At 31.3% G+C, this 17,110-nt stretch overlaps 1 protein-coding gene and 1 non-coding gene across 3 annotated transcripts in view; one reads left to right on the plus strand and one right to left on the minus strand.

Moving 5' to 3' along the window:
- Positions 1-17,110, plus strand: part of LOC129969366 (arylsulfatase B-like) — a 50,634-nt gene that overhangs the window by 13,961 nt on the left and 19,563 nt on the right. The window contains exons 1-4 of one of the 2 annotated variants that reach the window (XM_056083909.1): positions 1,460-1,603; positions 7,818-7,953; positions 12,455-12,614; positions 15,670-15,782. In XM_056083909.1, coding sequence (XP_055939884.1) covers positions 7,846-7,953; positions 12,455-12,614; positions 15,670-15,782 — 381 coding nt within the window. In that variant the 5' untranslated portion in view covers positions 1,460-1,603; positions 7,818-7,845. Of the gene's footprint in view, positions 1-1,459; positions 1,604-7,817; positions 7,954-12,454; positions 12,615-15,669; positions 15,783-17,110 lie in introns of those variants that run through there. The other variant, XM_056083908.1, reaches the window with a different exon arrangement.
- On the minus strand, positions 10,132-10,237 carry LOC129969955 (U6 spliceosomal RNA). The gene has a single exon (XR_008784703.1). It is a non-coding gene; the product is annotated as a U6 spliceosomal RNA (small nuclear RNA).

Below are 17,110 nucleotides of genomic sequence, written 5' to 3' on the forward strand. Positions count from 1 at the left end.
TTGGTACATGTATACCTTGGAGGTCAGGAATGTGCACCTAGGGTTCCTTTTTTTGGATATTTAATTAGAATTTTAATTATTAATTAAAAACTAACTTTCCCGCCAAAAAATCTTTTTCGTTTTCCCCACCGCCAAATGAGTAAGGCTTCAGGTTTTTTTTTTTTTTTTCCCAACAGTAATGAGGCTAGGGTTAATATTTTTCGGCCAATTATTTCAAAGGATTCTGTTTATTTTCTTATTATTTGATGCATTTAAAATTAAACATTGCTAATTAATCGATTTTTCAGATTCATTCTGAAGTACTTTTGAATTAAAATAAAACAGAATAAAGGAAATTAAAAATGTCTAATCTGCATAGCGTTACCCCAACTGGCGTAGAATAATTCCCGCATTTGCGTTACCGTAACTGGCGATGAAAATTCACGCATGGGCATTGTGTTCTGATTGTTGAGAACGGATGCGGATTTGATTTAAATTATTTTTAGGTTAGTTGTATGCTTTTGTAATTAAATTGTATTTATGTTAGTTATATATATTTTTGTATATGCTTATAGTTTTAAGTACATCGTTTTTTAAGTAGTTTTTTTTAAACCTGTTTTCGACCGATTATTTTAAACGATTTATTTTATTTTCTTAGAGTTTGATGCATTTAAAATTAAACATTATTAATGAATCAATCTGCTCATGATGAGCTGAGATAATTTTGTTGACAAATTCTTGAGATATTATATAAATTAAGAAAGATATTCTTTAGTGCCCATAAGGTTTAAATGCTCAGTGACTCTGTTTTCAATAACCATATTATTAAAAAAAAATGCTTTGTTTCAGTAAAAAATATTATTATATTAATTGCAGATTAATCATTTCCACTTTAACTTAAAGCATAAATTCTACGGGAGCTAACAGAAAATGAGAGAGATACATATTACGTTATGACTGAAGGCCTTTATAATATTATGAGTAAATTATATGACTATCAAAATTTGAAGTTTTAAAATATTTTGATGAAGAAGCTATTAAAGTAGGAATTGCATAAAATATTTAAATATTAAAATTTTAACGAACATTAAGATTGGCGAACCGGCTGGTCGCCAAAGGCGGCTAGTATATAATAAGTGCAGTTTCTAACAAGCACGTTAGCATTTTATACACCAGTTGGAGTGATCTCCGCAAAACTTTCTCGCATAGTCTCTAATAAATTTGCCTTGCCAGAGGAAGCCTTGAATGGCATTAACATAAAATAGGAAATATTTTTTGGCATGAATTTAGTATTTTTACTAAGTCTACCGTGTCATTCTTTGCATGTTATTTGATGATTAAATAACAGCATGCGGTTAAAAGAATTTGAAAATCGGATTTGTGCTTTAGACATGATAAATTCGACTAAGGCTTACTCATAACTTTTGTCTGTCTAAGGTCTAGGTGTTAAAGGTAATCTAATACGATTTCAACAGCTGTATTTTTAAACGTCAAATGAAATCATTACTAGAAATGATGTCGCAACACAGAACCGAATAAGCTTATTTATATTTCCATATCTGAGAACAGATAACTTCGCAGAATGGATTAATGGATAGATGACAGTACAGATTTGGTAATAAAAGTAAGTTATTTTATAATTTAATTGCCGAATTTTCTCATAATAAATGATATAATTTTATAATATTAAAATTGTGAATTGCATTTATTAATGTTGCATTATTTATAAAAACTGTTAAATATTAAAACTCTACCGTTACTATCATATTTAAGTTCAAAAAATTTGCATTTTTATATTCTTTTTTTTTAACTCTTTCTTTATTTTAATTTGAAATTTCGAATAATAATCCAATCGAATTTGACATGGGAAAAGTACGCAGCAGCTATTAATATTATTGGTTTAATTTGTTTGTTGTGACCAAAACAGACTTCTAATTATGCAACCGGTATGTTAAAGGAGCGGGGTGAATTGAAGGATCCGTTTTTCATGTTTAGTTTTTTTTAATCTATTAATCTCAGAGGAAAATTCTTTTTTACTTTTGCACTTTTTAAGACGCTGTAAGATTTAAAAAATGCGAAAATTGAAAGAAAAATCATTTAATACCTACCGAAAAACATCATGAGTTAGCACAGGATTTAAACGTGAAAAAAAACGTGAGGCTGTCGAAAAATGCCTATAAGCAATTTTCTATCAGTATGAATTCGCGGTGGAAAAAGGGATCATATTCTAAAAATTTTATTTAATAATTTCAAATTTCATTAAAAAGCAATAAAAATTAAATATTAAAAGGAAAAAAAATTTGATTCCTGAAAACATAACGAACATGGGACATGTAGATAATCGGAAAATGAATTCTAGCTTAATAATTTGAAAAAATATTAGTTTCAAATTTAATTTTGAATTCTAAAAATTATATTTTTATATGAATGAGAATGAATCTTAATCTTCAAAAATTTCGATTTCTGAATGTGGATTTGATTCTACATTTCAGGTTATCTTGATTCTGATTCTTTTGTATATTTTTACTTTACATGATTCGTTTCATGAAGACATGGAGGCAATTTTATAATAAATATTTCTATAAAGTTTTGAAAATTTTTACACGTGTGTGTATTCGATGACAATAACGTTCTGAACTTGTATAGTATGGTTAAGATATAAAACTCTAACATACGTGGCACAGAACTCGCTCTTATTACTTCTCGACGAATGGCAACGGTCAAACAATCAAAATGCTCCATAGAACGTTTTTACAGCTTTATTGCATTAAGCGCTTCGCTTAGCTAATTGATGGAGCTGAAAGATATTATTAGAAATGTTCTGGAGAGTGCAGTGTGTGTTAACAAACAATCCTTTCAGAAGAAAGAAAATGTAAATGAAATGAAACAAGTAATATAAAAAAATGTTAAAATCCAATTCCTACCTAGGCCAACAAAGAAAAATTTTATTTTAGCTGCTTTTTATTAAATAATTATCAAAAAAAATTATTGAGTATCAAAACATTTCAGATTAAGTTGAAGTCATTATTTAATAGAAGTTATGGATTGTTTTTGTTGTAAACATAACATTTCTAGAGCTTCGAAAACTGCAAAATAAATAAATAAATACTTTGAGAAACTTACAATTTACTTCGAAAAGTACTTTGGGATTATCCCGTCGACCTGCCAACGCTAGCGGAAATGCGCCAAAAAGAAGGCGAGAATGCGCCAATCCTTTGGTGCCATCATAATAAAAAGTAATTTGTGGTTATTGGCGCAAAGCTACCTTTTGGCGAAAATGGTCGACGGAATTAATTAAATTTAATTAATAAATTAATATTTGAAAAAACTGTATTAAGATCAAGTGTCATCCACTACAAGTTTTAAAAAATGTAGGGTGAAGTGAAGAATAGTGTGCCCTCGAGTTTGTAGCCAATATGGCAACTCATCGTAACGCTCTTCTAGCAACCCTAATGCTGATTTGTTTACTACTTTTTGCAATGGTTGAATTGTACATGAACTACAACTATACTATGAAAAATGTCAAATTAAAAATATTAAAAAAATATCGATTAAAGATTTTAATTTTGTTCTTTATTATAATTAAAAGTTTATTAAATAAAGAAAGTTAAGATCATAATTAAAAGTTATTTTCTTCTTTCTTTCTTTTTTTTTCAATGCGAATGCGAACAGAAAATATTTATTCTTTTGCAATTTTTAATTGTCAGTATGCGCTTTAAAGAATCGTCTGAATTCTTAATTTACGAAATCGTCTGCGTTCTCACTTTAAAAAACAGCTGCAATGGAATTCTTCGCAGTTCTCGCAATTCTTTTGGTGCTCTAACGATTGGTTCCGTTGATAATTTGTTATGTCGGCAACTGTGCAAGAATGGATGTCGGGTAAATGGAATGGAAAACAGTATTTCGAATCTGCAGAATGGATTACGGATGAGTGGAATATATACATATATAGTTTTACGAGTTGATGAAGCTAGGAGAGGATGCTTGTTTGCAATTTTTTATGGAGAATGGTTTCATTGCATCTAAGAGTGTATGTCCGGTGTGTGGTGAGAATATGAAATTGGTTGATTTAGAAGACAGAATTGATGGAAAGATCTGGCGTTGTAAAAAGAAAGGATTGAATCCGCATTAAAAGGTCTGTTCGAAAGGGTTCCTAGTTCAATAAAAGTCATTTGGATTTAGGAATAATTTTGTGCTTGACGTATATGTGTTAAACCGAATGAGGCGTGAAAGCATTGTGAATGATTTTAATGTTTCAGCAAGAACGGTGACTGATTAGATGAATTTTTGTAGAGGAGTATTTGACGATGCTTGTTTGGCTTTTGACGGGAAAATCGGTGGGATTGGAAAGATTTTGGAAATTGATGAAAGTAAATTTGGAAAGAGAAAGTACAATAGAGGAAAGCGAGTGGAAGGGCAATGGATGTTTGGAGAATTAATCAGATATACGAATGACTGTTTTTTTTTTTTTTTTTTGAAGTAGTGCTTGAAAGAACTGCAGATGTTTTACTGGAAATTATAAAAAGACGTATTCTTCTGGGTAGTACCATCATTTCAGATTGTTGGGCATCATTTAATTGTCTAGAAAATGAAGGTTATCAGCGTTTGACGGTGAATCACAGTTTGACATTTAAATACCCGGAAACAGGAGCTCACACAAATCCTATCGAGAGGACCTGGAGCGCCATCAAAAGATCTTTACAGGGGACAAACCATGTAGCCGAAGAATTCGACGGTTACATGGCAGAGTATATATGGCGCAGAGAGAACAACGTCGTGATAACTGATAAAGTACGCCGCTTCTTCAGAGAAATATCCCGGTCGTACCCTGTCGAGACAACTGATTAAATAAATCGAGTAAGTACATTAATTCTTTAAAATTCCCTCTGAAATCCGTTCCTATAACGTCCTTCATTCTTTCTTTTCAATTGATTGTGTACTGATCCTGTTATCCACACGGTACTTATGTTCAATCTGCTAGCGAAGCTACTAGGTTCACGTTTGTTTATTTTGTCCGCCATCTTTATTGGCGACTTGGCATCGTTGGAGCGGCAAGGGGCACACTAAAATTCACTTTTACCAAAATTTATTTGAGCTTGAGTAGATGAATAAAAATTATTTTATTAACGATTGAAAATTTGAACAAGATATATAAATAAATATATATAGGGAGAATGTAAACTAATAGCAGGAATTGAAATGAAAAAACGGGTTTCAAAGAGAAAGTTTAATCGAGCGGCAAAAATATGCTTACGTATCATTATGATTTATCTATGGAAAATTTTGTTCAAGTCTCCCAGAACATTTATCGAACAAAAATTGTCTTCGTATTATCTCAAAGCTCAAACACTTATCTTTTAAATTGCATCGAGACTTTTTCTATCAGTATTATCCTTTGATTTTAATAATAAATTTTATACGTTATTCGTTTTATTATTCATTCTAAACAATGTCTGTAAATATTATGATGGAGTCAAATTTATAAGAAAAATATTCAATCGCGTGTTTTTAACTTCGTAACAACATTTTCACTTTCGTTTTTACTTACTAATATATGCACTTTTTAATATGCAATAAATTATTTAATTGAATATTTGTTTTTCAGCTATACTACATAACAAGATGAAATTTTTTTAAAAAAATGCATTTCTTGTTAATCATTTAACAGTATAAAAAAATCAATAATTTGGGCGAACAAACTGGTCGCCAAAGGCGGCTAGTGGAATAAAAATTTAACTAAGCTTCTGTTGACCTGGATAAACTTGGAATTACGAATTTTAGAAAAAACTCCAAGAACATTTTCCATGAGAATAAAAAAACAATTTGGGGCGCTTATATATCGGATTTAAAAGCATTCCTTCAGTTCGCATTTTGCAGCCTGTAGAAAAACGCACATATTAACGATCACGAAATACGTATATGCGGTTTCCGAAAAGTATCTGCATGTTTTTAAACCGAAATGCATCTCAAATTTGGAAATGGGAAGTTACCAGAAAAGAAATCTGGTTCTCACTACCTTGGCGAGAATAACAATAATGATGTTGCTGTATTGTCTTCATTTGCCACTCATTTTCTTCTAAAGCGTTTAATGTATGAAATGGTAGTGCCTATTTTGTAATAAGTGTTACTATTTGCAATAAGATCATCATGTCAGTTTTACCTTGATAAAAATTCATAAATAAAAATATGCCAATTAAAATGTGTCAGTATGCTAATTAAATTCACCAAATTATCATTCCTATTACACATTATTGGAAAGAAAAGAATACTATTTCAATAATAAAGTAAAAGCAGATTTGAGTTCTTCACTTATGGTAAAATAAAAGGTAATTTGTAAATCCAGGAAAAACTGGTGGTTGGATACCATCTAAACTGTTGGCGAAATTGTCAAAACTTGGCGACGGTACGGTATGTATTTGTAAGTCTAACCAATATGTTTCGAAATTTTCAAGAGCAAATGCTTGCTTTAACCTGTATTAAATAAATTCTGATTTTTTTTTTTTTTTGGTGGTAAAAGTAAGAATTAGCATAGGAAATGGAGTACTCATATTCTAGTACTGACACAAAAAAGAATCGTCTTTTCGATAGAGGCATAGTTTTTAATTTATAAAAAAAAAAAGTGTCTCAAGTTAATTACAATGAATATTTCCCTAAAAAAGTCTTCAGTTTTCGTTATTGAAGTATTTAAAATATTACAAATATTTATATCATAAAAATCTATACTTATCGTATAAAATCAGCTATTTATGACAATGTGGTATGTAATATGCAAGAAAATAAAAGCATATTTAATATTAGCCATTGATGGAATGCTTACGCTTACATAAATAAGCACATTTTTTAAAAAACGCGTGCAATATTTCTAAGATTTAAAAAAAATTCTGTAAAACATTATTACGCGGAATTTTGAAAATATTATTTTTAATTTAAATAAAAATATGAATTGCTATGAACATTTTTGAACCTCATGAATTTTCAGAAAAATACGGACTATTAAAACAGTTTTTCAAACATTACAGAAGATTAATTGCTTTCATAAATTATTAATATTGTTTAAAAATGATACAAAATTTAATTATATATTGAGAGTATTAATTTACAGATCAAATATATATAATTTCCTTTTTTGTGGGAATGGCAGCACTAAAATTGAAATTATCTATTTAATTTTTATATAGTTTTTTTATTAGTTAATAGTTAACTATCAAATTAATTACGAAATCCTCTAATCAAAAGCATTCTTCTACCTATTATTATATGTGAACAAAATTTGAAAAACTTTTGTCCATTAATTTTATTTTTTGGGGCCACTTATGAAGAATACCCGTTGGCAAAAAGTAAATCATTTTAATTGATTTCTTACCAAATGTTATAATCTTGATAACTTTTAATTTTTATTGCAACCCTAAAAGTTTCTTGTTACCATTTCTTTTAGCCATGCGAGAACTTGATTTTTGGCGAATTTTTGGACTGTTGGTATTATTTCGTGGTACGACCGGAGTTTAACCCCCTGCTTGGCGGAAATTTCAAAAATCGCCAACTCGCCAGCACGGGTCTTGCACCGTGTTTTACGAAATGTTCAAAAGCGAGGGAGCAGATGTCCAATCATAGCGCATAATAAAGGCCAGCTTTCGCGCGTTATCGCAACTTGGCGAAGAAGGGGGTTAATCTCCGGTTCACTCTGTTTTATTGTAAACCGGTCATAAATCTTACCCTTTTTTTGGCATATAATTAATTATATCTTTCAAATAAACAGTAAGCTTTTTATCAGAAAATAGTAAATTAAATAAAAAAATGAATCATATAACAGATAGTTGAAATATTATGAATAATTTCAGATTTCTTCTTTGACTACATAGAGGGATTATGAATTTATTTCTTGGATGGATAATTTTATTGGTGAATCTATCATGTTTGAAAGCATCAAATGACACGCAGAAACCACACATAGTGCTAATATATGCAGATGATTTGGTAAGTAATTTCAGTTTTTTTTACTGTGTGTGTGTGTCCTTTTTTGAAATTGATCTTTTTTTTTTTTTTTTTCACTTTTCTGTTGTACTTATATATTTTTTTAAAAAGAATTTGAATAATTGTTAATTAACTAATTCAGTACTTCACGGTTTTAACGGTGATCAAAAAGCGCCAAGAAAAAATTTCTCTAAATTATAAAAATATTCTCAAGTGTATAACCATATATGGGTTAAAGTGAAGATTAGGGCCTCCTCCCCAGTTTGTTGCCCATATGGCAACCCAACGGAAATGCTCTTCCAGCAACCCTAATGCTATTTTGCTTATTACTTTTTACAATGGTTGAGTTGTAAATGGACTACAACCATTTTATGAAAAATGTTAAATTAAAAATAATAAAAAAAAATATTGATTAAAGATTTTAATTTTGTTCTTTATTATAATCAAAAGATTTTAAAAACTAATAAGATATTGCAATTTTATTTTTAATGTGAATACGAACAGAAAATATTTATTCTTTTGCAATTTTTAATTATCAGTATGCGTTTTAAAATATCGTCTGAATTCTTACTTTACGAAATCGTCTGCATTCATACTTTAAAAGTCAGCTTCGATGGAATTCTTCGCAGTTCTCGTAATTCTTTTGGTGCTCTAACGATTGGTTCCCTCGGGAATATCCATCTCGGGAAAGCAATTTATTTACAAGAAGGCGCAGCGCGACACAAAAGCAGAAGTAAGAAAAAAAAGCGCGAAACAAATGATCACTAGTCTTATATAACATAGGATTTCTGGCTATGCGCCAATGGAATACATGTTTTGATTTCTGATAAGGGCAAATAAAGTATTACTTTCATTTGATGCGTAGTACTGATGGCGCATTAGTTTTACAGAGGAATTAATTAAACCGAAAGTGGAATTGGATCACGAAATAAGAGAATATTTTTAGAATGAAGTTACTATGGTGAATGTTTGATATTGAAGTATTTCGAATCGGCAGAATGGATGAAGGGTGAGTGGAATATATATTTTTTACGAGATGATGAAGTTGGTAAAAGGATGCTTTTTGAAATTTTGTATGGAGAATGTTTCGATTGCTTCTTCCTCCGTTCTTTCTTTTCTTTTGGTTATATACTGTTCTTGTTATCCACACAGTCCATATGTTTAATGTGGTAGCGAAGCTACTAGATTCCCGCTTCTGCTGCTGGCGAAATCGTAGGATGTTTCTTTCGTTAAAAAAAATTCTGCCCGGTGCCTTCTACAGATGCCGAAGGTATCTCATGCTCTAACTTTTGCTCTGCACCTAATAGACTGGCGCAGACGCTCTGAAATAAACAATACTTATCAGTAAAAAATCGTAATTATATTGCAGAAAATGGTAACCATAATTGTTCCGCAGAAGTGCTTGTTTACTTTGTCAGGCAGCTTTATTGGCGAGTTGGCGAAGGGGCACATTAAACTTCCCTTTTACCCATATATGTAATAGTTATGTGCATAAATATAGATAAAAACTTCTGCGAATCACATGCTATATAGTTTGATGACTGAAATCGCCAAATTGGTGAATTTTTTCTTAATGCTTTTTGGTCGCTGTTAAAAACAACAAGTACCACTAAATCTTATAATTCTTTTATTTTCTAAAAAGACTTTTTAATTGGCAAAGAGAGTATGTTTATATTTTTCCATTAAAGAAACCCTAATAGTTGCCACGCTGAAACTCTAGCTCTATTCTGTTTTGGCGCACACATTTATCGCTAATTCCAAGAATTTGGCAATCTGTTCCGCGGCAATCTCCGCCAAATCATAGCAATTATTCGCAAGCCATCCATCTTTGCAGTGAATAATAGAACCTACATTTTGGATACTAATACTGGATCATTTCAGCTTGGCGAAAATTAAGCTTCTATTAAGATACCGTTATGCAGAGATCCAACGATCATCACCAAAAGGTTAGATCTAATACCTAGGTCTAAGAAGGGTTGTACCGTTGCCTTAGAACTCAATCGTTTCCGCTGTTGCCTCAGAGCGGGTCGGAATAGTCAATGTATGATAACCGAAATTCAACATAGATACTCGTAGAAAGATAGATTGATTGAAATGTGATGAGAATGGGAATTTTGGCAACAAAGGCCATTATCCTTTAATGCCAAAAGAATGCATTCAGTAGATATTAAAAAAAAACTTTAAAATGTGGAACGCTTGACGATTTTGCGTGTCATCCTTGCGCAGGGGCCATGCTAATCTTCTCGTATAATTCCAAATTTAATATATATAATGCCGAAGCAAGTACATCCAACATACATATCAATGGTATTTTTTCCTCTGCTAAAAATTACGGCCTCAGTAATGATGTATCAGAAAACTAAAAAAATAATAAGGATATTCATAGCCAATTTTTTTCAAATTTCTTAATAATTTTATGTTATTACGGCATATCAAAGAATAAAATTATTTGAATTTTACATTACCTACTACGGAACATTTCTTATTGGTCGTTACTGATTAGACTTGGTCAGTAACTGCTGTGCGTTGACATGTTTTTGTCTGGCATCCCACCAACCTAAAGCATTCATTTTTCTCTTACGCAGTATTCAAAAGTATAGATTATGGTTGCCCTCCATTTGACCTCAAGATGTTGACAAATATAAATGCTTAAGACTACGACGAGTCAGGAAAAAAACATTATCATAATTAGATCTTCAGGTCTAGAAACACGATAACTAAAAAATAACAATTGTCTAAATGAACATTTTTTTTATTCCGAAATATATTCTGCGACAGTTTTTCGTATGTTTAGACTTCCTTTAGTCATAGAAACATAAATAATCCTTGTACTTTAGAGAAAAATCGTTTGAAAATAATTTTAAATTGCAAAGAAGCACAATTTATAAAAATAACAATAATCTGGATGCACAAGATTTGGTATATTTTTCACAGTATATTTTGTGTGTAAATTTATTTTAGTTAAAGATTGTAAATAATCCTTGGACCATAGGGGAAAAACTCAATTGAATATAATTTTATATCACAATGAAACTCAATTACTAAAAATAACAATAATCTAAATGCACAAAATTTGATATTCTAAAATAAAATTTGCACAATTTATTCTGTTTGCAGATTTTATTAGTTATAAAGATCATAAATAATCCTTGGACCATAGAAGAAAATCAATTAAAAATAAGTTTAAATTAAAATGAAACTCAATTATTAAAAATAACAAGATAAATAACAATTATTAAAAACAATAAGAATCTAGATGAATAAAAATTTTTATTCCAACATACATTCTGCAATAATGTATCTTATATTTAGATATGTTGTTGTTTCTAATGGCACTTGTCATAAACAAGCCCACTGACTTTAAAAGCCAGTGATTTTAAGCTAAGGGTGCGTCTCTTGTTTTTTCAGTAATCCACTTAATCAATATATATAGTAAGATTGTAATTATATACATGTATATATATATTCACTGTTATGGATGGAGTCCCCTTAACCCAATAAAATTCCTCTTAAGTATTTTTTCACCATGTCATAGTACATTTCATCTATACTAAGTGACTTTAAATCATGTTGTTGTTGTTGTTTCTTATGAAACTTCTCATAGACAAGCCCCCTGACGAAGTCAGTGATTTTAAGTGGAGAAAGCATCTCTTCCTTTAAAAGCACCATCTCGGGTCAAGAGTTCACACACATCACTACCCTTTTCACGGTGGAGACTTCGTTATTACAATCCATTCATTCATCCACAGATCGTAATTTTAGACCTGAATCAGAGAACGATCACCCCTCATCCAGTACCCCCAGTGGTATCACTTCCAACATGGAGGACCTTCTGACCACGACAGATTTATACATGCACCAACCAGCACACACGGAGAGTCTTCGGCTGGCGGGATTCGAACTCGCATCCCGAGGGACGCGAATCCAATGCCCTACCAACCAGGCCATTCCGGCCTTGCGTTCAGTTATAAAGATCGTAAAGAATCTTTGTAGCGTAGGGCAAAACTCGATGGAAAATAATTTTAAATTACAGTGAAACAAAAATTACTAAAAATAACAACAATCTAGATCAATAAAATTTAGTATTTCAGCATATATTTTGCACAATATGTTAGATTTCCTCTATTTATAATGAGATCGTAAATAATATTTGTGCCATAGAAGAAAATCGATTGAAAATAATTTTACATTAAACGATGGAATGCCAGCAGTTATTCCACAGAGCACCACTTCTAACCCAATTATTTAGTTTTATGTTACATTATTAGCTTTTGATGAAACTGTCTATTCCTTCCTACTATTTCTGGCCAAAATAAATTCAACTCTTGATAGGAACATCTCCTTTTATTTTAAATCTCTACATGAAAACTGCAATTATTCAATGAAATTCTAGGCCTGAAGTATAAATAGAGGAAACATATTTTGAATGTCAGCTGAATTTGGTTATAAAACTTGAAAGTAATACTGACACCAAAATGAAATTTACGCCCATCCTGTATTTCAGGGATGGAACGACGTCAGCTTTCATGGATCTCCACAAATCCCCACCCCCAACATTGACGCCTTGGCACTGAACGGAATCACTCTGCAGAATTACTACGGGGAATGGCTCTGCACGCCTTCCAGGGCTGCTTTGCTCACAGGAAAATACCCCATGCGATTAGGTATGTCTGACCAATGTCTAGATTTGCTTTGTGGTACAGTTGCTGATCTTGATTAGAATCAAAGGATTAAATATATTGAAGCAAATGCAGAAATCATTTGTACTATAATGGGGTTTTTACCTCAAATTTGCAAATAGGGTAGGGTTGTTCCTTTGTTAATCTCTGGAAGATATTCAGACGATATCACTTGTATTTCATTATTATTTCTGGTTTCGGAGAATTCCCTACTTCGTTAATTACTGTTCTAGATAAAGTAAACGTATATTAAATATTTAAAACATATTCATTCAAAGTTAAACATATTCATTCAAGTTTAATTAAAACATATTCATTCAAGTTTAATTAAAACATATTCATTCAAGTTTAATTAAAACATATTCATTCAAGTTTAATTAAAACATATTCATTCAAGTTTAATTAAAACATATTCATTCAAGTTTAATTAAAACATATTCATTCAAGTTTAATTAAAACATATTCATTCAAGTTTAATTAAAACATATTCATTCAAGTTTAATTAAAACATATTCATTCAAGTTTAATTAAAACATATTCATTCAAGTTTAATTAAAACATATTCATTCAAGTTTAATTAAAACATATTCATTCAAGTTTAATTAAAACATATTCATTCAAGTTTAATTAAAACATATTCATTCAAGTTTAATTAAAACATATTCATTCAAGTTTAATTAAAACATATTCATTCAAGTTTAATTAAAACATATTCATTCAAGTTTAATTAAAACATATTCATTCAAGTTTAATTAAAACATATTCATTCAAGTTTAATTAAAACATATTCATTCAAGTTTAATTAAAACATATTCATTCAAGTTTAATTAAAACATATTCATTCAAGTTTAATTAAAACATATTCATTCAAGTTTAATTAAAACATATTCATTCAAGTTTAATTAAAACATATTCATTCAAGTTTAATTAAAACATATTCATTCAAGTTTAATTAAAACATATTCATTCAAGTTTAATTAAAACATATTCATTCAAGTTTAATTAAAACATATTCATTCAAGTTTAATTAAAACATATTCATTCAAGTTTTGGTTAGTGCCGACAAGCAATCTCAGAGGCATTAGTTATTATTCTTCCTAAGATACCTTTATGCATGTACAAAATATTTACTCAGGAATTTCCAATTTATCAGAGTACAATGTCTATCAACAAGTACTTCTTAGATTTCAATAGTAACATTATCGATATGACAAGGCGAATCAAATATGTTTCTTGCTTTATTTTTCCCTTCAACTTACCGTGCAGGATACCTGTAACATCATTTACTATTTTTATTTAAAATTTAAATAATAGATCTCAGCTTTATTTCTTGAAATTCTGCATTGTTAAAATGTATCGATTAAATATTTTTATCAGAAATTATAAGAAAGTCCTCATATTTCCCCGAGATTCTCTTTAATAAATCGAAAAATAAAATGAAATTCTTAAAAATTTTATTTAATTTGTACTCAGTGAAGTTTTACAAAAATATTTATTTTATTTTCTTATATACATAACATAGAATTTTTTTCCTTTTTGATGTCATTCCAATCATCATCAAATTCAACTTTGAATTTATATGAAACTTCACATTTTATAGATATACGTTAAAAAAAAGGGGGGGTTTCAACATTCTACCTATGCTTGCCTGTAAACACAATTAATTCCTAAATACTTCGACCAAAATCAATGAAATTTAGAATATAATTTCATCATGAGAATGTAGAACTGTCTCATATTTTTAAAAGTATGAGGTGTTTGTTTATTTTTAGAGATTCGCTGGTTTACTGACGATTTTCAAATTACATCAAGATCGCCAAGCCCCGTTATACATACGACTTCAAAATAGTTGCATCCCCAGTTTATTTGGCATTTTTCAAAATGCGCCAAAAAAAAGCCCAGATTATGGATTTACTTGTCAATTTGCCGATTGCGCCAGGATCGCCAAGCTTTATTATACATAAGATTCCAAGGATTCGCCAAGATAATAGTTTACTTTGCGATTTTCAGATTATGCTAAACACAAATTGTATATAAGATGCCAAGATGGTTGACGATGGTTCCCAACGTTTGGCGATTTATCGTGAAGGGCTTAAATATAAACATGCACCAAAATCAGTAATTGGGTTGATTCATTTCTTTTCCATGTGGCTGTTAATATACTGTTACGAAATTTCCGGGGTTCGTTTGAATAGTGGGAGTTATATGGTGTGGAGAACACTCAATCAGCAGGCGGCAGTAGAAAACGAAACAACCACGTTTATTTACACGAAGACACACAGGACAACACAAAGACGACAACTATATACAGAACACAATTATCTTCAGCCGAGACGTGCAGACAACAGCACACAACAGACTCTAATGCAGACCGTAGCGCACAACTTAATTCAGCACTCACTTGACTCCGTCGCTAATCTCTGGAAGGCCAGTTCTTTCTGTCGATTCCGACTACTCTGCCCTAGCAGCTGCGCCCGCTTCTTTTTATAGGTCTCAGGAGGCGGGGCTAGACGCCTCTCAGTCAATCAGGAACGTTCGAGGCGTATCTCCGTTACTGGACGGATCGGGAAAATTCTCGTTTTTTCGGGTATAATCCATTTTGGCGCCAAAGTCGCCAAATTCGTCGCCAAGTTTGTCGCCAAGTTCCGGGACCCTCCGACGCGACACCGGACTCCGTCCAATATCGATGACTGTAGAACATTCTTCCGATGGTGGAACCAACTATGCTGGGAAGCAGCAATACAGATTCGTAACAATACTTTCGAGCGTTAAAAATGCAATGAATTAGTTAACAAAAATATAATATATTATATTACGCAAAAATCATATATCTTTAATATATTTTCCACTACTTCAACAACATAGAGCTCTATCATATAATATTGGTTATCTTCTTTAGACTACGAAGTTTAACAGAAAATTAGCATGAATGATTTAAAATAATCCCATCTGTTTCTAGCTTTGTGCAAACATCTGTACATTAATTTTAATTATAAATTGTGATTGTACGCTAATTGTACCTGATTAATTGTCATTTCAGGCCTTCAACATTTTGTAATTTTGGGTGGCGAAGCTTCAGGTTTACCCTTGAATGAGACGACAATGCCTCAGCGTTTCAAAGAATTTGGCTACGAAACGCACATGATAGGAAAAGTAAGTCTGGCTTCTTTTTCATTTTTTCGTCATCCTATTCTTCTGTGTTTAGATTTTTTGTATCATTAGAAGATGAAAGATGATTTCTGCTTTCAGATAATGTTTATTTTTCTTTGTTCCATTTTCCAAATAAAATGAAGAATAAATATAAATGTTAAGGCATACATAGAAATATACGAATACAATTAAATTTAAAATATTTTTACTGCCAATTAATTAAATCAAAATATTTTTCTTTATCCTTAGCGATATATTAAGTAAAAGAGCTTTTGGAACATTACGCGCATTATATATATATATATATTGTTACGAAATTTTCCCAGGGTTCGTTTGGATAGTGGAAGTTATATGGTGTGAAGAACGACCAGGCGGCAATAGAAAATAAAACAATGACGTTTATTTACACGAAGACACACAGGACAGCATAAAGACGACAACTATATACAGCACAGAAGACGATTATCTTCAGCCGAGACGTGCAGCATACAAAACAGCATAAACAGCAGCATATAACAAGACTCTACTGCAGACAGTAGAACACAGCTTAGTTCAGCACTAGCTTCACTCCGTCGCTGCTCCGCTTATCCCTGGAAGGCCAGTTCTTCACTGTCGTTTCCGACTGACTCTTCGACTCCACTGGTCCAAGACCCAATTCACCGTCGGTTCACGACTACGACGACTCCGCTGGTCCACGACCACTCTTCCCTGTCGCTTCCGACTACACAATTCACCACTGGTTCACCACAATCGGCAGCAGCAGGACTGCTTCCTTTTATAGGCATCAGGAAGCGGGGCTAAAAGCCTCTCAACCAATCAGGAACGTTCGAGGCGTATCTCCGTTCCTACTGGACGGGTCAGGAAAATTCTCGATGCTTCGGGTATAATCTATTTTGGCGCCAAAGTCGCCAAATGGTCGCTAAGTTTGTCGCCAAGCTCTGGGACCTCCTATGGAACCCACTATGCTGGGAAGCCGCCTCACAGATTCGTAACAATATATATATATATATAATTTGAATTTGTGCACATTTATTTAGCAGTTTCTGAAAATATATCAATTGGAAAAATATTTTTAAAAAGTTCTTGTTAATAATAGTTGTATGTGTAAATATTATAGTCTGGTAATGAATTAGATGCAGCCTACGTAAAAAAATCAGTTTTATTATCAGAAAAGGACATAATATTGCACTTTTAAAAATTTCCCTTGAGTAGTATTCTTTTTCTCCGATGCAAATCAAAATTTAGTTCGATATAAGAATAAAATATTTTTATTTAGGGAGCCCTCACAGCGATTATTTCTAAATTATTGTACAATGATTTATATTTGCTAT

The sequence above is a fragment of the Argiope bruennichi genome, chromosome 5 (assembly GCF_947563725.1).
Source record: "Argiope bruennichi chromosome 5, qqArgBrue1.1, whole genome shotgun sequence".
NCBI classification, from domain to species: Eukaryota; Metazoa; Arthropoda; class Arachnida; order Araneae; family Araneidae; genus Argiope; species Argiope bruennichi.